The sequence below is a fragment of the Stegodyphus dumicola genome, chromosome X2 (assembly GCF_044657685.1).
Source record: "Stegodyphus dumicola isolate Sdum_Otavi_A_Nest chromosome X2, ASM4465768v1".
Taxonomy (NCBI): domain Eukaryota; kingdom Metazoa; phylum Arthropoda; class Arachnida; order Araneae; family Eresidae; genus Stegodyphus; species Stegodyphus dumicola.
In genome coordinates, this window is record NC_140781.1 from 45392864 (window position 1) to 45414884 (window position 22021).

A 22021-nucleotide genomic window follows, 5' to 3' on the forward strand; every position below is an offset into this window, starting at 1 on the left:
TAATTACATATTAAAGACTTATTTAATGAAAGAAAAATATTATGCGTGAAATTATTTTAATCATTAATAAAATTGCATCCTTTGGTTACAATTGTTCAAATCGTATAGGATTATCATCGTGGAAAAATTATTCGGTCCTTCAGTGATCTTTATAACAAAGCTTGATTGTGACTGCTGCTGCAGAATGACTTTTGCCGTGAATTCATTTAAGCTTCTTTTATCAGCAAAGAATTTTATATTTTTAATAGAATATTTTATTGCTTAACTTGAATTAAAATCAAATTGTTCTACTATTTCTTTGTAGTATAAACGGTTTCACAATGAACTTATGATTTAATTTCATACTGGAAACAGCTTCCGGTAATTTCATATTACATTGCATCAGGCTTCCGATAATTTAACATTCCGGAACATAAACTGCGTAGAGTAATTTCATACTCTTCATAACTACACCAAAGAAGAGTTAGATGCAGATTTTGGGGCATATTTGGGCTTTATGGAGAAGAATCAAAGTAGTGGCTCTGAGCTATTTTTGCCCTACACACCCCTTTCACCACTGCTACAAAATCATCCACCCCTCTCTCCTTTCTCAAACTTAAAAAATACTCATACACGTTTGTTTTAGATTTAGGTTATTTTAAAACTTTTTTTATAAATTAAACAGCAAAAAGTATAGAAAATGTTAGTAAATATTAAAACATTAACAGGAATTGATTTTTATATTCATAAACTAAAATTAAAATCTTAACATAAAAGGCTGGTCATATCCCCCCTTGAAATTATGAAATTCCTCCCTGATTGAGAACCCCTGATTTTGAAAAATTAATGCAACATTCTAGATAAAATGATATAATTACACCTTTGTGTAAGTATATCATTACATTTGCTTAGCTTTATTTATTTTTTTTGTAACCTTGTATTTTACATTTGTTTAGCTTTATTTCATTCTAAATGGAAAAGTATGTGAGACATTTTTAATTAATCATAGGGAAATAAATACATTTCATATTTTACACGAAACAGAGAAAAGATGCATAATTTTTTTTCATTATTAGACCCACGAGTGGCAGAATAGTTTTTAAGAGCACTGAATACTCATAATTCCACAGGAATTCAAATCCCAGGATATGTGCTAGTTGTATAGGTTATTTTCTCCATATGTAGTATAAATACAGCAAGTTTTTGTAGAAAGTCCTCCATGAAGGCATTCCCCTTCTTAGATAAACTCCTTGTTCTCTGCTACATTCAAATAGATAGATTGGTAAAATTATGGAGGACATCTAATATGTATAAACAATAAGCAAATATAATTCCCATATATATATATATATTCTATAGGACAAAACCCTAATTGATGAATCACATTTCCATTGTGTTACTTAATACCGCATTACTGTGTTATTACTTTTGGATTCTATATCTAGAAATACGTTACTGCATATTTGTAACTAAATTTTCGTAGCGATTGTCCCATGCTCTTCATCTGTTATGCTTGTTTGCCTTATGCACATTTTCCATTCATAGCAACATTTTGTAGTTATTACACTTATTGTTTAGCTGTAATCAAATAACCAAACTTATCATATTTGTTGCAAAATACTGCTGAAATACATTATTAATCCATACGGAAAATTCTTGCTGTTTTGCTTTTCAATGCGAGAAATTTTGCAAATGCCTCAGTCGTGCAACTTTAAATGTCAAACTGACCTTTATAAAGCTGTACCAACTGATTTCTAAATGCTATGATATGTACGTCAAGTCCACATTCTTTGTTAATTATTCACTGTAAACTATTATTACAGCGTTAAAGCTCAACAGGATCAGTTTGTAAAACAGCTTCAAATAACTTTCTTTAAAACTGGACAAAATATAGTTTTAAATCTAATGTCGAAAAACTAGAAATGTTCGATAATCTCAGAATAATTTTAAATCCTTTCATTAGTTAATTGCACTTTACAAAAGTAGGAAATATGCACTAAATCAAGGTAGTAAAAATGCTGAATATTTTACTTCAGTTATGAAAAGGGCTTCGAAGTAATAACGTGAAAAATTTATTTAGAAAGAACTTCTTCGAGTCACTTTAGGCCTACAGTGCCAGCAAGTTTTAGCTATAACTGTACCCCGTTATTGCAAGTTTAAGTGCAATACTATGACCATTTACTCCTCTAAACCAGGAGCCAATGATAGTACTTCAAAAAATCCTGATCGAAATATGCTTTAACATTCTTGACGTTTTTCGAAAAATTTCACATTTCTTTTGAAATATAGATTCATAATATCCGCAGTATCCACAAGCTAACCCCAAAATAAAAGACCCTTTAATGTGTAATAAAAATTCAAGGAAAACTATGATAAATTTGGCTATTCACTTGAAAAGCAGGAAGAGAAGGAAAAACTGTGATGATCTAAATTACTTCTTATTAAAAATAATGTTACTAAAATAATTTCAATTAAGGTTATAAGGTATTTCTCCCGCTTTCCTAGCGTGCCTTCGTGGTGTAGTGGTCAGTACACTGAGCCGGTATTTCAGAGGTCCGTGGTTCGATTCCCGGCGAAGGCGGCTGCTAATTTTTCATCTCTCTGGCTTCCAAAAAATCCTAATGACTCTATAGCGGCGCCCGAACTAAAAAGGGTCGTGAATGATGATTCTTCACACCCCGGATTTGGCGATTGGGTCCCCTAAAAACCCCAGTCGCCCTTTAAAAGTAGGAACACTTTAAAAGCCCTTTAAAAGTAGGGAGTATATAAGATATTTCTCCCGCCTGTCTAGGTTGCCTTCGTGGTGTAGTGGTCAGTACACTGAGCCTGTATTTCAGAGATCCGTGGTTCCATTCCCGGCGGAGGCGGCTGCTAATTTTTTGTCTCTCTGCCTTCCAAAAAATCCTAATGACTCTACAAGGTATTAAAGCAAAATAATAACAAAAATTGTTCTATGCCTAATTATTATGATTTACTTTTGCAAATTAATCTCAGTTTTCTGCTCTTAAAATCTGAATGTTATGCTTTTAATAATAAAAAAATGTTTATTTCATTTTCAAGAAATGTTCTAACTTCAACCTCAATTTTTAGGATTTTCTGAACTATCAAGTGACTTGCAAGAAAATGACAAATATAATTTTACCGACCGTAAACAGATAAATCATCAGCATTCTTTTCTGATGCCAACTTTATTTATTGAGCATTTAAGTTTAGAATCTCGGGTAAGTTGTAGAAGAATTTCATAAAATTATAATATGGAGTAGGACTTTTAAAACGAAAAGTTGCATCATAATTATGTATGCTGAATACTTCAAAATATTTGAACTGCTGCAAATAATAATAGTTGGAACTGTTTTATAGATTCTAAACTGTGTTTAAAAATGTTTCAAGAATAGATCTTAATTTATTTCTAATACTGTGCAGGATATATTAATTAGGTATGAACTTAAAAGTTACAAAAAATTTAAGTTGTATCTCTCATGTAATGCAACAAGCCTATTTGAGATTTTTTCATTTAAGTAATTTTTTCATGGAATTATCTGAAGTTTTCATTTCAACTGGCACCCTAAATTCTCATCCTCTGTAGACTTATACTACTCTACCGTATATATTTGGTAACCTTTGCTTATAACTACTTTGATATTCATTGTCAGACAGAGCTCTTATAATTAATAGAACCAGAAGCTGGCAATGTAGGCTTAAAGTTCTGGAAGCGGCGTACTATAGATCCTTTATATTAAATTATATTTCCCCCCAACCCCGTACTGCATGATGTATAAAGAAGTCTTCTAAGTAGAAAAGTCTTTTAATTAGGAAACCTTTGAACGACTTAGAGCTGGCCCATGGTAGACTGTTGTTGTTAAAGGAGAACGGGGACACCCTCTATAAGCCATAGGTTCTACCGCAATGCCTATTTTGCCCCAAGTCCTCCACTGTCGAGTGGGAGAGAGCGCAGTAGGGAGGCAAGTGTCCGCAGTAGGCGAGCCCATGATGGACTAAAATTTAAGTAAGATTTAAGAAACTCTGATCACTGGAGGAATCATTGTGGCAGGATACTACTCCGCAAATGCCCAGGATGTTATTCTGCGTCCGGGACCTATTCAGTACCGAGATCATTAAAACTGAACCTGAATTAGTAGACCCTTCAGCCGGTAGGAGGGACCCACAGACAATGCAATAAGCAGACAAATTCCGCCTCTAAAATAGAAGAGAAAAATGCGAGAGTGCACCTAAGTTGAAACATTAATGCTTGCTTACATAAATATATCACTTTTGTAATAATGTTATTAGGAAACTCCGACCCACTTTTCAAACAGCGATGGAATTTCTACAGGAAATTAATTTCGACCTTTCAAAATTCAACATGAACCTTTATCGCACATTGTGTGAAACAATTCCTACTACTTATGACGTAATTCAAATGTGTGCCTCAACATTCGTAGCAAATTTATTTGTTAAAATGTTAAAGAAATTTCAAAATATAAATTTATAGTAAACAAAAAAAAAATTAAGCATGAAAAATGCTACCGATAAGAAGTAACGGGAATAAAAATGTATACGCAGTTTAAAGTTTCCGTTCCCGTATTTTAAACCGAAGCTTGCAAAACAATACCTGATACAAATAAAATTTTGTACTTGGAAACAAACATTTTACTTGCCCTGTATCGCATATTGAGATTTAATTTCGTTTGTAAGATTTGCAGGTTTTCAAATGCTAACGTGTTACGTATGTAATCAGTCACTGGTATTGACATAAAACTTTTCATTAAATTATAATTGTTGAGAAACTGTAGTTCTCTCGCGAGTGGGCTCGCTGCATGGGAGTTTTCGTGATTGTTCCCATGTGTAAGGTGTATACGAGCCAATTTCCCTTAGAAAGTCTTCCACGAAGGCATTCCTCCCTTTAATGAAATATCCCTCGAGTGCTTTGTCATAATTAAATCAACAAACAAGCAGTAGTCCATTTCAGATAAGAAAACATTAATTGTATTTTAATTTTGCAAGCGTTCGGTCTGTCTTATCACGTGAAAATTTCGATATACCACTCTTCTAGTGAGAAGTACGGAAGGTTAAGAAACTCTAAACAACAATTAAAAGCAACTTTTTCTTATCTGTGCGTAGATTACAGTTGACACTTAATTTTGCAGATTTTATCTGAAAAACAAAGAGCTATGCTCGACTAGCAAGGATATTAGGGCAGAGTTACTGAAATTAAGTACTGCGCACAGCTTACAAGTAGCATTTGTTAAAGTATTTTACGAAAACAAGTTGTTATTTGTCGGTTTATCTATAGCAAAAATTTTGAACAGTATGTGCCTAAAGGTAAAAACTACTTTGAACAGTCTCTTCGTTGCATTTGCATACTTGAAACGTCTACCGCGGTTTGATGAAACTCGGCCTGTTCAGAAGCCGAACCTGGGAATTTCCTATGTTTTGCAGTTTTAGCCACTCAGGCTCTAGACAAACCTACTATACCTAAACTTTATAAGCATTTATAAGTAATCAAAAACTGCAGGAATTTTCACAACCGGCATCTTATTCTGAATAAAGCTACTGAATTTCGTTTGCTGTAAAAAATAAAGTGCGGACTGTTTATTTTTTATCTTAAATTTATATTATTAAAATAAAATTTTATTAGTGAAATGAAACCTTTGTGTAATAATTTGGAGTAGAATACGAGACTCTTTTGTTTCTCCGACGATGCCATTTCAAAATCACTGAATAATTTTGCCCTCATCAAACTGCTATCAAAAGAGGCAAAAATAGATTTTTGAATTCATGAATGTGAAATCAATTGTACTATCGTACTTCGTTATCATGAACTGCAGGGGACGGGCATAAGTTCCTCGTTATGTCCTTGGTAAAGTAAATATGTACTCGAATACATTAAAATTGACTTTTTAATGCAGCTGTTTCTTGTATTCTTGCTCGTTATTTCTGATTTCATTTGAATCTCTAAATTAATGGGAATTTGAACGTTCCTTGATGAAAACTTGTGTGTGCTAGTTGAATTTTTAGAGATTAAGAATGGTATACATATCCAGTATAATCACAATTTAATAAAAACTACAAAGATTGTGCTAAATTTCAGCATGTTGTGGAAGTAGAAAAGTCTTAGTTCATTTGCTTTGCAAAAAGTTCATTTGCTTAAATATTTTTTAACGAAGCCAATGTTGGTTGTCATTGCAGTTAATTTTTAATGAATCCAGTCTGTTGTATAATGATTAAATTCTTTTTATCAAGTGTAAATATAAATGCTCCTTATGTCTAACTTTATTAAGTGTATTTATTTTCTTGTCGATATTCTTTCTTCATCTCAGAGAAGTACTCCATTCATTCAGATCTAGAAAAGTTAAACAATAAGTTTTTGTTGTACAAATAGTAAAAAAACTTTAATTAAATCTCATTTTTAAGATTTTAGTTGAAGTAAAAGATATTCGACCCTCCCAAAAAATAGAGTGCGAATATATAAATGGGATAGTTGACTACGTTTGCTAACTTACATTACGGCACGCAACAGGAGCTTCATATTTTAAGCAATAACCTACACGAAGATGATGTATCATTATAGGCTTTTCCTACTTCTCAGTCAAAGATAACTCCTCGTTCACTAAATGATGGGAATTAATATAATAATTGAGTGTTGATCACTTAAATCGTAATCCAGGCCCACATTTTTCAGTATTTCATATACGAGTAGCAAATTTCATAAAAATACATCAAAACAGAGAAAGATTCTTGAAGAATAGGAACTGATTAAAAAAGATTAATCTTTCACATTGCTATCAGAAAATATTTTTTGAAAGTAGACATAAAAATCAAAACCCTACTCTAAATATATAATTAAGTTTTCAGACTGAATAATTCAGTTTGAAGCAAGGTAGTTAAGGAAGTTGGAAGCTATTTTGTTTTGGATTTCTTTTTATGCTTCTTTCTAAAGTTGAGGGGTTTCAGTTATTAAACAAAAGTTGCCTAAGCGTTCAAGAAATAAAGGGTATAAATTTCTAAGAAATGGCTGATTTTGAGTTATACAACACCTTACATTGTATAAATTGAAAGTTAGAATGTATTGTTCATTTCTGGGAAAACTAAATAACACAGAATTCATTATAATATATCAATCTTGAAAATTTTGTGTTGCCAATGAAATTTCTCTGCTTCGAACTTTCCACAGTTAACCCCCCCTAAAGTTATTTTAAAGATATCTTGTATTTTCATACTATAAATAAACAAAAGATATGAAATGATATCTGTTAGATGGTTTTAATACTTATAACTCTTATTCATTATTAAAATATATACTTGTATGCATGCATTCAGAAGCCGTCAGTATTTTGCCCTTGTCTCAAGAGACTGAAGATTTGCCTTTTACACGAAAACGTGGATACGCTTTAATGCCTTATGAGAGACAATTTGGTGGAGAATATTTTAAAGGAAACTGGCTATTATTTACAAAAGGAATTCAAAAAAGATTATTCTTGCAAAATGACTTTAGTCCTGATACATAAAACAAAAGAGAAACTTTTTAATTAGTGTTCTGTGTAACTTCCCACAGTTAACGAGCTGCGTACGAACGATATTCGAATTTATCTCATAATCACTCAAGTATATCCTTTGTCACCGACTTCCAAGTAGTAACAAGGCAATTTTTTGGCTCATCCAGTGCTTTGCCTCAACATTCATCTGCGCACATGTCAGGATTTCCCACAACTCTGGTTTAAGCTCAAAAATCGTCTTGTTGTTGGTGGTGTGAAAGGACTCGCTTGAGTGGTTACGAATGATTTCAAATATCATCTCGAGGCTACTCGTGTAATTATGAGAAGTCACAAAGACCACTTAAAGTGAGAGACAAAATAGGACAGTTTCACTTTTATTTGAAGTCTCCTTATCAGTCTGTGTTCAGGAACTTCAAAACTGTGGTCATTTTTGAACTGAATGAATCATTTAGAATTACTTTGTAAAATAAGAGTGAAATAATGAATAAGTGACGCAAATATTTCTTTCGGCATGAAGTTAGGTAATAAGAAATATTTATTTATTTGCTTGCTTCTTTTGGATTATCGAATCCCCTTTAAGAATTGACATTTTCTAGAGTTAAATTTAAACGTCCTGCTTGAAGTCGTCAAATAATTTCAATGTAAGATTTTGAAAGTACGGCTCATTTGAGATTAGATTATATTAATAAAGTCAAGGAACACTGAAATTAATTATAATTGAATTACGTACTTGTAATATGTGGTTTTTGTTACCTTTTCTCAAAAATACATCTTTATTTTTATAGGAAATATATCACTGGAAGATAATAACTGAGCATTTTCAAGGTAAAAATTGCATTTCTCTTTTTTATTAAAATGTTACATAATTGTTTTTTTGTTTAATTCATTAGTATGGAATATGTTTTCATTTAAATTGCACCCTGCCTAGGTAATTATTATTTTTATATTAGCAACTTTATTACCCATGTGATGGATGAATATCAGACAATTTCTCGTACAATATTTTCCGTAAAAACATCTCTTCTAAAGCAGATAACCCTAGCTTGCTTTTTTTTGTATTCAATTAACCAACCATACAAAGACAGACTGCTTTGTATTTATGTCACACTTTCTAAAAACACGAGATATACAATACATTAGCATGAATGGAGAAATTAATTTTTCATTTCTCGTGCAACTTTTCATTTAAAGTGTTTTGAATTAATTTTTCTCTATATTTTTAGGTATAAATTCAGTTTGTAGCCCATTTACTAACTTTTAGATTACTGTAGAGAGAAAAATGCTTTAGTAATTTCCCCCACCAAGTATTACGTGCTGCCCTTCTGTCCTATTTACTTGTATTTTAATTTATTAAAATCTGTTGCCTAATATGTTCTATCTTAATCACATTCGGCATATTTAAGTCACCATCTTAATTACTTCTGGCACACAATAACTGGAATATATAATTTTATTAATACACCCAAACGACAAGGCAAAAATAGACAAAATATTGCCTAATTCAAATAAAAAATGTCTGAAGCAGATGAATCCGATTAGTTGGGTTGAAAGGCATTATGCATTCATTATGTTTTTGGATGTTCTTATACCAATGGCAGAAACTGGGGATAATATAGTTACCCAGTTTCAAGTTATAGTTCCCAAATTTCACAACTAACTGATAGCTTAGAAAATAGTATTACGTTTAGTATGATTTTTCTAGTAATTATTATACTGAAAAATAATCAAAAATATCTCAAAGTTTACCTTCATTTAGAACGAAGTTCATAGTTTCAGTATCAGTTCACTATTACTTAACTGAATGGGTCAAACAAAAATGTGAAGTACAGTTTTATTTGTAAATATATATTCCTTTTTAATTACACATTTAAAATGCACTCTGTGTAAAGAGTACTGCTGTGTTATATAGTATATTTAAGTGTATACTGCATGTTTAAGTGTATTATATGTAACCTATTGTGTATATTTAAGAGTACTGTACTTAACTGTACTATGTGCTCTTATTGTAAATACTAAATTTTTTTGGTGAAATTTTCTGAACAACTAGTAACTTTTTTGTGTTCCAATCTTTTAGGCATGTTTAAATTGCTGGTACTAATTAATTTATGTGATCGAAATCGTCGATTCTTGCTAGATGTAATAAATGTATACGATTTGTATCCAATGATAGCTTTCTTTAAATTTCGTCTATCAGAAGGAATATACATAATTCCTTTTCCAAGCAAATATTTCGGACATGATTATGTGAATGTTGACATTTACCAGAGAATGTCGACTTTCTTCAGATTTTGGTCTTTCACGCTAACATATGCATTTTATTTTCTTTCCGTTTTCGTTTAAAATTAAAGTTATCAGCAGTTTAAGGTTATATTCATAAATTTTTATTGTAATAGACATAGTTGGTTCCATTTATATTGGCTTTCAAATAAATCCCCTTCATCTTATTAAGTATCTATGTAAATAATTTGTTATTTTAGTAACATTTTGTTGACATGTAATTTCTTATTTCAGAACTTACCTCTGACGTCACCTGGAAACTCATATCGAATGTATTGCATAATTTTGCGAATTCCATCCTAATTGTCATTTGTTTTGCCTCATCTCTCAAGGCCGGTTTGATTGTCACCTTTGCAATTCTGTCTCAAGAGCTATCTCATGAAACAGGTAACGAGGTCTTTATTTAATTTAAAATTACTTCTGAATGAATAAGAAAGCGAAATGTGAAGACTCTTTTAAAATAAATATCTTCTACAACTTTAGATTAAACAAATACCTTTTAAAATTTTTCATTCCTATTTAATTTTATAAAATCCGAATTTAAATCTTAAAATATCTTAAAAATTCATATATGTGAGATAATTCCCTGACGCTTGGATAGCCAATTAATTACAATTACTTTCAAAAATAAATATAATAGCCATATAGAGAAATACTTAAAATTAATAATAATAAATAATTAAGATTAAAAAATAAAAATAAATAAAACTCATATAACATGAACATTTTTTACATAAAAATAGGCCAAACTTAAACTTTTTAAACTTTACTTACATTTTACCCTAAACAACGGAAATTTCAAAACGACGCTATCACAGCAACAAGCATGAGATGCAAAACATTTCGTGCTTGTTGCTCTGATAACGCCACAACGCTTTGTGATCCACCATAATGCCTTTCACATAACGCTAGTAACGTAAATGGAACTAAAAATCAAACAGCCAATAATAATTTTACAGCATTATTAACTATCCAGTCAAATCCACTGAAACCGAAATTAACTGATTCTGAATTAAGATTTCATCCTGAACGCAAGGCTTCTGCTTTCTACCTCTGGCAGGCAAAGACCGCTGCTTGCTGCTTTCTCTTCTTTTGCAAAACAATATTAAAATTTTAACTATTCTGCAACATGCATGATTAATATGCCAAGTATTTACGGCCTCAAAACATTTAGCTACAATAAAAGAAATATAATTTAAATCTGCTACAACTGCTTCTTACTGCATCTATACGACTTCTAAGTTTATTCTTCATTATGGGCCCTCTATGTGTGCTTCATAACCGATTTACGTAATTTTCTACATATTGTTATTAGATATAAGTCTACAACAATATTTCATATATATATATATATATATATATATATATACAAAATGTCTCAAAAACTTGTGTATATAAACTATCTCTTGATGGGTTGGTCTAAAACCCATGATTTCACTGTATGGAAGGAATTAGACAAAGGGTTTTCAGTCTACAGCAATTTTGGTCATGTCACGTTTTTGGTTAAAAATATAATAAAATTAAATAGGACCTTCGTAGAAAAAAGTATCATTAAAAATCTGTCTCACAACCGAATAAGGCAAAAGCATCTTCCTGTGATTAAAATTATCCGGCGTATTTTTAATCAAAATTATGATTGAAACATACGACTATGCGTTTAAGTTTTTGAATGAAAATTTCTGAAACGTAACATTTATATTAGGCCATGATAAATATGTAAGAAGCAAAAAGTTTTTGCTGCTGAATAAAAAACTCACTTCAACTCGTATCTCAAAATTAATTTCAAATTTCATTGTTTATTTTTCAAGGTGAATGTGAAGTCAATGTGGAATACAGGATTTCTAATATTAATTTTTTAAAGGAGATATAAAAGTTAAAAGTGTTTTTACAGAAATTAATGCAAAGCAAAATCCCATTTTAATACAAAAGATTTTAATACACTTACAAATTAATTGCCAAGTGTCTTTGCTTCTTACTAAGAAGGTTAAAATATCTTAGGCATCACCAGAAATATTACGACGTACGTATAACACAGCAAATGCATTTACCTCAAGCTTGTATCATTCTATTTCGCAAGGAAGAGAGAAAAATGTTCTTTCATTTGATGCCGGTAGATATAGAAAGTATTACTAAGATTTTTAGAAGTTTTTTTACTGTTGGAAATTGTTCAGGATTGCGCTTATGCAGAGTTTCCACAAGAGATTCTAGTGAGTCTTATAAACTGGCTACTTATCTGTACCACAGTTCAAACTCCCACAATGCTACAAGTTCACTGCAACGGACATGTTCCTAATGTTTTATACTAAATGTTGCATCTATTTGCGCTGTTTGGAATTCATTTGAGAGTGGGTACCATCTGGAAGCAGGTATGTGAATCTTTCTAAGAAGCGTTTTGTCTTTCAGCAGCCATTCATTAATTTCATTCATGAAAAAGTCAAGGAATGGCAAAAAGACAGCAATTCGAAAGTATTCTTCTGTACTGGTAGGCTTTACGTTGCATCGCTGACTTTGTCTTTTGGTCATTCTAGGCATAATGATTTCACCACAAAGCTTTTACCCTGCTATAAACACATGTCTGAATGTTTCCACATCATTACTTCTTATCTCACTCAGAACAGCCACAACCTATTAAGTAAATTGCAAAGCTGAGGCTAAGTCTGTATCTCCTTTCTGCAAAACTTTACTCAAAGGGAGACTTATTGATAATTGCCTGAACAGAACATATAAGGCTACAATAAACTCAGATCTTCTAATAGCGCATCCCAGATGCCTAGCCATAATAGCGATTTCTCTTTCTTTCCATTGAATTATAATATCTAAAGTTTCTACCACCGGTATAAGAAGATCCAAAACATAATGAATGCATCATACCTTTCAACCCAAAGAGTCGGATTCATTCTGCTTCAGATATTTTTTTTATTTGAATTAACCAATATTTTATCGATTTTTGCTGTCAGAGCGTCTTTTGGGTGTATTTGTCTTCTGAGTCTATTAAGAAAGTTATATATTCCAGTTATTGTGATAATATAGATCTGAATTACTTTCTCAGATAATGCGAGATTAAAACTGAGGACACTACGGTGTACATCTACAGTGTACTGCTTATAAATTCAGGTCTGTTCACCTTTATAGAAACTCCTCATATCGCTTGTCCTATCATAGCCTTGTCCTCTTAGGTAAACCGAGTTTACTCCCATACTGTTCAGGCTATCTAAGACAAGAGCAGCTATATTTTCTCTTGTGTAATCATGGGTGAAGAAAAATGTTTACTAACTAAATGGATAAGGACAGGAGAAAATATAAAAAGTTAGATTTCCTATTTTGTACAAACTTAATTTTTTAAAATTTAAAAATACGAAAACATGAATCTTTGAGTCATTTAAAAAGTTTTGTAATTGAAAATATATGTTTATGGCCAATGGTTGTGAAAATAAAGACTGGGTAAGGAATTTCGAGGAGACCTTGCACACTGGTAATTACAAACATAATAAGCAAGCATACATGTCAAAAATGCATCTATATTATATATTATATAATGCAACATATTATATACATAGATAAACATCAAGTGTATTTCTTTAAATTTATACGCAAATGATTTAACCTTCATTAAATTTTAATATATGAATATTTAATGTTGGGGTTTTATTGGTTTACTTAATTGAAATAACTAAGCAATGAGATCCCCAAAACATGATTTATCCTGTACCTGATTATTTACCATAAGTTTTTTTAAAAGTATGGAACTTGCTGTTGCGCTTATTTCTAGCTGATGCTACCTTTTTCTTAACTTATTGCTTCCAGACTTACATTGCCCTATTTTCATATCATCTGCTCTATATTGTATTCATTTTTTCTCTTCATTCAAATTTGTATAACAAGTTAACATAAGACATGTTTTGTTTAAACACTTTTTGCGTTCCTTCTTATAAATTTTCAACTGCGAGTTTTATAATTTTACACTATTTCTTTTCTTTTCTTTAAAATATTTCATGATTTGTCTGTTCAAAACTGTTCCCTTTTTCAAACTCTGATTACTCGATCTGGGAATTAGTAATTTTTCAAAATAAAGATTTAAAAGCAGTTTAATTATTAGGTAAAGGCATAAAATTTTTAATTGGTGTACTTCTATTTCAGTGGGCTTGATTATATTATGGAATCTTAAAGTGCCTTTCCTCGAACCAGCAGAGATAATCATCACTTCAGCTATAATAAATATTTTATGCATTAGCTGTGGAGTTGTATTTGGTTCTTTTGCTAGAAAAACTGCATTGTTTGTCACAAGTGGAATTTTTCTCTATAGTATGATGAGTGACATGGTAAGGCATTCCATAATTTAATTTTATTCAATTTTTTAATTCTTTAAAGTTTTTATTCTGGATTGTAAGATAAAAGCAGGTTTACTGCTTAAGTTTTTATTCCGCATTTCAGCTAAAATCCTAAATGACTACTGATAATTTTATATTAGTTTATTTTGATAATTTCTTTTTTAATTATGGTCATCAAACCATTTCAAATTTTATGTCCTCTTTTATGATTTTGATACTGTTGCCGTGTTGTAATAACGAGCAGTGGAATTCAATTATTTTATTAGCATTGGTTCGAAAATTCTTGAATGTCTGTTTCAAAGTTTGATTATTTTATTGCATCGGACAAAATACTTGATGTGTGCATCGATTTGTTTTGTAACTTACGTAACTTGATTTTAAAGTATTTCTTCCTAATTGATTAATATATCTGAAAGCCAATGTAATATAAATACTAAGAATATTATCATATTTAACGTAGCCCAAACTTCAAGAAAAAGGTTTCACATATCCCCAAACTGCAAAGTTATTTCTTACAAAATTAAATTTAACTTAGTACACCATTCTTTAAAACTGGATTTGTAAGATTACGTTCAATATTAATTTTAATTTAAAAGATTAGGAACTTATGAAAGGATTTTCTTTAATTTTGCGAAATGAATCAAAAATTCTCACGAGTGAACAGTGTTACTGCAGAATACCTCTTTTCTTCTTACTTGTACTTACTCTGTCAGGTGATTTATAAAGTGTTGATCAAGTCTTGCCGAATTGCACTCCACGCTTCTAAACGCGCATTTGTTCAGCTCCTGGAGGGTCCGGGGAGGAATTTAAAGCGCTGAAATTCGATTTCCTAAGGCATCCCACACAGCTCAATCGGGTTTATGTCGCGTGAGTAAGCTGGCCAATCTATTCAAGTGATATCTTCTGTTAGGAAGTATTCTGACACCACATATGCTGGATGAGGTCGAGCAATGCAATCCATTAGCAAAACCTCTGGGCCAACAGCGCCCCTAAACTTGGAGTTCCAATAACTCGTCCACATATCTTCCAGCAGTTACAGAACTTCCTTGAAAAATGTGTAGCTCGGTGAGGTCATTTGCTATGATTTCTCCCCAAACCGTTATTAAATCGCGGTCGGGGAAACGGGATATTTCACGACAAGGGAAAGAAAGTTTCCAAACCTCTTGTAGTCGCATTGCGGTTTCTTTGAGTTGACAACGTCAGAAAACAGTCTTATGATTGTAGTTGTTGCTCTTGGTCGCTCTTGATCAGGCTGTCTGTCAACTTATTCAGTGCTTAGAAAGCGACTGCGCATTCTTGATATGACACTTTGAGGGGTATTCAGATCTTGACTGACCACAATTTGTGTTTGACTTTCCTCGATTCGTTCTTTTTTATGTTTATTTAAATAATGCCTTTGAGTCATAACTACGGAATACTGATACCCCTCAGAAACCACATTCACTTTATACAACACTATAGATCGGAATTTTAACATGTGTACACTGCGCACCTCATTGTCAATCACCGAATTTGCATATTTACGGAGCTGGCGTATGCGCGAAAGTGCAAATTTGTGTTCAATAGTATTTAATTAACATAAATAATTACAGGACGGTACATTGGTTGCAACATTAGCTTAGTGGCCATATTTTTTTTAAAATTTTCCTTTAATTTTGAAGACCAGTATATATTATGTATAATCAATAAAATTTTTCAGAAGATTTTATGCAAATTATTGCGGCTTAGAAATTTTTCCGCAGTTTTCTAATATGTATTTCAATATGTACGTTTATATTTCAGTATGTACAGATATTTGCTTAAATAACTTATTACTTATATCAAACGTTTTTTAGAGGGTTAAATCTATTATTTGTACCTTTTACATTTGTGTTTTCAGCTTCTTGAAATGAAAATGAATCCGAGAAAAAAGTATCTTCTGTTCACTGCCAAGAATATTATTATTTTATGCGGAATCTTATTTATGGTATGCATTTTAGAGGTGGAAATCAATGCGTAACTATGCCTACATAAGAAGTGAGTTAGCATTCTTAGGCTAAATATTCCCAACATTTAGTAGATAATTGATATATGTGTTTATACTGTCATACCTCACTTTACGAACTTCAATTTACAAACCATGGAATTATGAATTAAACTTTTAAAAATAAAATCTATATTAAAAAGATTTAAATTATCTAAATTTTTGTACCCCAAGCAAAAGCGATGGCCTGGTAGCATTACTTTTGCTATAGCAGAGCCATCTGTGAGGCAAAATTCGAATTAATCCTAATACCTTACTTTAGGACCGCCTGTTTTACGACTTACTCCTGGAACGGAAATGTGAGGTAATGTTCGTACGGTTCGTAAATGTGAGGTATTTCTTGTTGAATGGAAAGTGTAATCTACTCAAATGAGCAAAAGCTTTAAATCTTAATATAGTCGCCGCATATAATATACTAATCAAATGTTATTTTGCATACGTGTGGAATATATTTCTTTCTTTGTTTACTATATGTATATTATATGTATTTTGTTATATACTTATGCATTTTATTATACTACATCCTTCCTTATTGAAACGTCAGAAGCATTGTTATTCGACGTATTATAAGATTTAACTCCGTTAATGCACATAAATATTTTGAGTAATAAAAAAAGTATTCTATTAAAAATAATCTCCTCGTAAATTTTTAATTTTTATTTATACTTATTTATTTATACTTATTTATTTTTGCACGTAAAATAGAAAAGGCAATTAAAAATCTGGCCTTCGTTTGGGACGCGAACCCTAGGCCTCCCATCTGTATGGGATAGGTATCATTCCGATCTCATTTACCGTCCGTCATTTTATTGAATATTGCTGATGATAATGAAGTAGCGCCTTCTCAAAGAAATTCCTGTTTGATACGTTTCTGCTTAAAATTTTTATTCCGCATTCATGATTTTTACAACTTGCCCTTTTTAAACTCAGTTTTAAACTCAGTTTTTTAGAAAAGCCCTGAAAAATCTCTTAAGAGGGTTTGATTCCTTATTATATAAAAGCTCAATAAATAATAAAACTATAATTGATTTCTTATAGATTAAATTTCGAATCTGCTAGTTGGCATAGAATTTGAAAGGGGTTAAAATTTTTCTCTCGTAACAAACATCTCAGCCACAGATGGTTCATTCAAACAATATTCCAGAGGGAAATTTTTCATCATTTGAGAAAATGTTTAAATATTCGATACTATACATTTTCTTCTTACTTAATTTATAGCATGTCCCCCCTTCTTGTATTTTAAGCATATACAGGGGGTTTCAAAAAGAAAGAGCAGAGTACAATTTTGTATCTTACAATATGTAGGATACAAAACATACGATGGAAATTTATTAAAAAATTAACTTAATTGGAACAAATTGAAACTAGACTTACTAATTTTTAATGAAAGTATAACCCCTTCAAGGCATCGACGTATTTTCTGCAATAACCGCAGTGCGGAATCTTTTCGCCCTATCACTGCTCAGGATTAAAACAAAAACTCTCCCCAAGTTTATAAATAGTAATCTCAACTACACGCGTTCTCTCTCACCGCTTCGCCTTTTTGCTGGCAACGTGTCGCTTAGCCTCTGTTAGCTATTGTCCCTTATGTTAAATGTAAACTGCGTATTTAAAAGTGTGGGGTGCGCTTACCCCTAGTGTTATACCAATTAAGAAGATATGTACTAAGAAATTCGTCATTCAAAAATAAATCATGTTTAACTACTAAGCTGGTCGTGCTTCTTCCAAAATTCCAACCAGTCATTCACACGCAGCAGCTTTCTCCGCCATCACTAAAAAATGAATTGGTTCATTCCCTAATCAAGCTATTCTAATATTAAGTATCTGCAGCGAAATAAATCATCATATCTTCAGAAAAGTGTACTTTTGCTCAATTGGTAAACATTAGCGCCCCACAATTTTGTACATTTCAAAACAATGGAAGAATGCAGTTAAGTGAAGAGACGTCGTTTACCAAGCAAATTTAGACAACAAAAGAGAGTGCACCGTTTGATTGCAGCGGTATTTGCAGTAAAATTTTCCGTTAATCTGGCTGGACAAGAAGTATATGCAATGCAGAACGTTAAGGTGACATAATGTAGAACTAGTTTTCAGATATGAGGCAGTTTCGAAAACGTTATTACTATTTTTAGAATAGAGGAGTGCCCAGATTAAAAAGAGGAATTAAAGGACTGTTGCTAATTTAAAGTATAATTCAATGTTAAATATATTTTATCTTGCATATTAAAGTATAATTCAGAGTTACACGCAACCTTAGTCTTCTAAATTCGTAAACAGTATAACGCTAAAAATTATATCATGATCTACTTTGCATAGTTAAATGCCTTATTTGTTAGTTAAATATACAGGTTTTAGAAAATATTCTAAAAAGTTTTATAAATTGTTAGAATATTTTATAATAATTATGTTACATTTTACAGACACTATTTAAGAAACTCATCTGTCTTCCCTATTTCTAGCAAACTATAGAGTTCGCATTTGTTCATTTTAAATTAATTTAGAATTATTTATGGTACTTTTTATAGCGAATTTTGCACGAAGGAAGGTTTCCGTTAAAAAAGCTTGTTTATTTAAAATATCGTGAAGTATTTAATTACCTTTACGTGAAACAAAGTAGATACTGATTATCAAAGATATATAAGCTCCAGCTGCACAACTGAAATCAAGCTTTTAGCGTTTGAACTTCGGTTTTCGTTTGAATGTATGCGAAATGTAAAATTTGCGAGAGACGAAATACTTCTTTAACAAATCTGTGTTAGTTGATTGATTTAGTTAAAGTAAAGTATGTAAGTGCTGTGTGTCAAGGAAGAGCTCCATTTGTGGAGGATTGTTTAGGAAAACAGTTTTGTATTTATGTTATTTATTTTTTAAAATGCTCATGCAGCTAGCCCTTTTGGCGGAAAATAAATCTAAAAAAAAAAAAAAAAAAAAAACATAGGTGATAAAGCAGCAGGTTATCTTGTAGCAAGAATTAAAACAGCAGCTTTTATTTCTAAAAAATTTAATTAAAGTTTCAATACTTTGTTTATCTTAAATTCTTGTCAATGGATACAGTTGTAGACATTGAAATGCAGTGATATGTGTATAGGCTGTTTTGATTTGGTTTAGTTGATTATGGTAAAGCACCCTAGAGCTATCTGCCTGAGGGGAGGGATGGTTTCGTGGAACGACTTCCTAAAGTAAGCTGACTTGTATACATTTGTACATGGAACTACCAGCGTTCAGCGATTTTACCGCTCGGCCGCTAGGGGGGATATATGCTTAGGTATTCAAGCATATATTTAGAAAAGCTTAATTATACTTTAAAATAAAGTGGAGAGTTGTTTGATCAAGATTTTTTTTTTTTTTTTTTTTTTTTTGTGTGTGTGTGTGTGTGTGTGCTATTTAGCATTTCATGTTTTCACGCATTGTGGATGAACAGGAACGAGTAAAGATCTTAGCTATACAGCAGAATCATCCAGACTTCTAATAATTCTGCTTTTATGTATCTCAACTTCAAAAAAATTTCATTTATTGTGAGAAGTGTAAAAGTTGGATAATTTCATCATTTGCTTTGTTGTAATTAATATTCTAATGGCACTGAAAAACTTAATCAAACAATTAAATGCATTACAGAGATAAGGAAAATATCGAGAATGGGGGCTCAAAAGGAAAAGAAATTACTGAGAAAAATAAACAGCCAATACATTCTGGAATTTTCTGCTTAACTTGAAAGTAAAACAGAGAATTACGAATTACAGCTGTATGCCTGCATATATAAATGTGCCTGATTTGAAACATTCCGACCATCATGAAATTCAAAGTGAAATCTTATCCTCCAGTACCAAACAGCCTGATTGGAAAGCAATTTTTCCTCAGACTTAGCTTTATATATGCAATGCGAATGAAAGTACATGACATGAAGTAAATTATCAAATAAGAATAATGAAAAATACATTTTTACAAAGCGGAAAAAACAGCAAGAAATCTCTGATAAAGGATGTCTTGCGGTTAAAATTGCTAAGCAAATATTATAATTTCGATTAATTATTCAAATTGTGCAAACTAGATTCGAAATACATATTTCTGAAAATTTAAAATAGAATGCATCAACTGAAGACAGACGATCCGTTGGTGTGAGAAAGCTGGGGACCAGAAAAAAATTGCTGTTTTCGTGTTCAAAGGTGATGCTTTAACACCTTGGTTCTCCAACCTTTTCAAATACACTTTTATTCAATTTAAAAATGCTTCTAAAAGGGAGCATATGTTACTCAACTGAGATTTCTTTCTTGCATTATATATCACATTTAATGCAAAATGTATCCTGCCGTTTTATTTCCGCGTTTGTCAGTCGCTTAAAATATTGTTGCAAATACTCCTTCGCATGTTGCCTCTCAGGGAACGTTATCGGAAAGGTACTATTCGTAAAATTCCACCAGGTGCCTGTATTTTGTCTTGTTCTATAGCAGGGATGGCCAAAGCAAGGCTCTCATGCAAATAAAATGTATGCTTGAAACAAATCTCTACTTAATGGCTAAAAGAAAGTAATTTTTTCTTCTATTTTCGCGAAGTAACCTTCAACTGATCAACGTCGAAACGTAATTATTTTATTTAATTTCTTGTTAGTTAAAAAATTTAATAATGTTACCCTAAAACATAAAAATATTGTGTTGTTTCTATCGAATAATTTTGTAAAAAAAACTTTAAAAGCTAGAATTGCTTGTAGATGCTTTACGAATGAGTGCTTCGATGCTTGTGGTTGCTTTATAGGAAGAGTCTACCGTATTTCTGAATTATCAGTAGCGGTAGAAATTAAATGGCAGTGGCTTTTGAGTAGAACAAAAAACGGATATAACGAAACAGAAACGTTTAATATCACACGGAATCTAATACAAGTTTAAAATAATTTAGAATTTGATTCGATGGGCGAATTGATGAGAAAGTTATGGCAAATGAAAGCTTTAGGATTTCTAATAAATCTGATGACAGTCACAACTTAGAAGACTAAACACTTAGAAAATTTCAAGAATCCGTAAACTTTGAGGACAATTTGGAATGAGCATGAAGGGGAATTAAGAGATAATTTTGCTGTAGCCGAAAAAGATTTGAGTCACTGTTGTGCATATTTAAGAAGAATGCAAAGTTTCATGAGTATTACGAAGCTGTGATAGATCAACATTTACAAGAAGTTATCGCCGAAGAATCGCAGTGTTTAAAAATTGAAAAAGAGTATTTTTCATCTCATCAAGCTTTAATTAGAGAAAACAAAGACGCCATAAAACTTTGCGCTGTCTTCCACACGTCATCATATGCTGAAGGCAAACTATCATTTGATGATTGTTTAGAAACAGACTTTTTTCCATTTGAAACCTGTTTACAGCATTTACAATGATAGAAATACGGATTTGTGGCTTTTGGAAAATCTAGCTGCAGCTTTCGAACTATCCTGATTTCCAACATGTGGCTGTTACTGACATGAAGTTTCATTCCCTCTGTTTTATAGTCTTATCGCCTTCTGTTTTCATAGAGTGAAGCACTGTTTTAATGTGAAAGTTTTTTCCTGCCGTTTTATTAACTGAAGGCTACATCAGAAATTTTACATTTTGGTTTTTACTTAATTTTCTACTTTTTAAACTAACAATTTAGAGTTTTTTTTATTAATTTATTTTATGTAGTGTTATAAAAATAAAGGCCTAGAGAGAATCCGTCGTTCTCTCTAGCTGCATAGAATTGCTAGGAATACACGGATTTCTCACTAGGCTGTAGAATTCTACGAGAAAGAAAATCGGATTCAGCAGAAGTCAAGATACATAACTGATAGACTTGGAACTGAATCTTATGAGTCCTCAAGGGCAATGGTATGAAGAAAATGGACAAGAGCGAATTAAATGTATGATACATAAGGAATGAATATCACCATTACCCATTTATGAGAAATT

The 22021-nt window shown here is 31.6% G+C and overlaps 1 protein-coding gene across 13 annotated transcripts in view; it reads left to right on the forward strand.

Moving 5' to 3' along the window:
* The window catches only part of LOC118199723 (zinc transporter ZIP12-like), a 193648-nt gene extending 174612 nt beyond the window's left edge, over window positions 1–19036 (forward strand). For 12 of the 13 annotated variants that reach the window (XM_085809543.1, XM_085809546.1, XM_085809542.1 and 9 more), the window contains 5 exons: window positions 3070–3200; window positions 8261–8300; window positions 9987–10139; window positions 13890–14071; window positions 15960–19036. In XM_085809543.1, the coding sequence (XP_085665669.1) occupies window positions 3070–3200; window positions 8261–8300; window positions 9987–10139; window positions 13890–14071; window positions 15960–16079 (626 nt within the window). In that variant the 3' untranslated portion in view covers window positions 16080–19036. The remainder of the gene's footprint in view (window positions 1–3069; window positions 3201–8260; window positions 8301–9986; window positions 10140–13889; window positions 14072–15959) is intronic. The other variant, XM_085809550.1, reaches the window with a different exon arrangement.
* Window positions 19037–22021: the final 2985 nt, after the last annotated feature.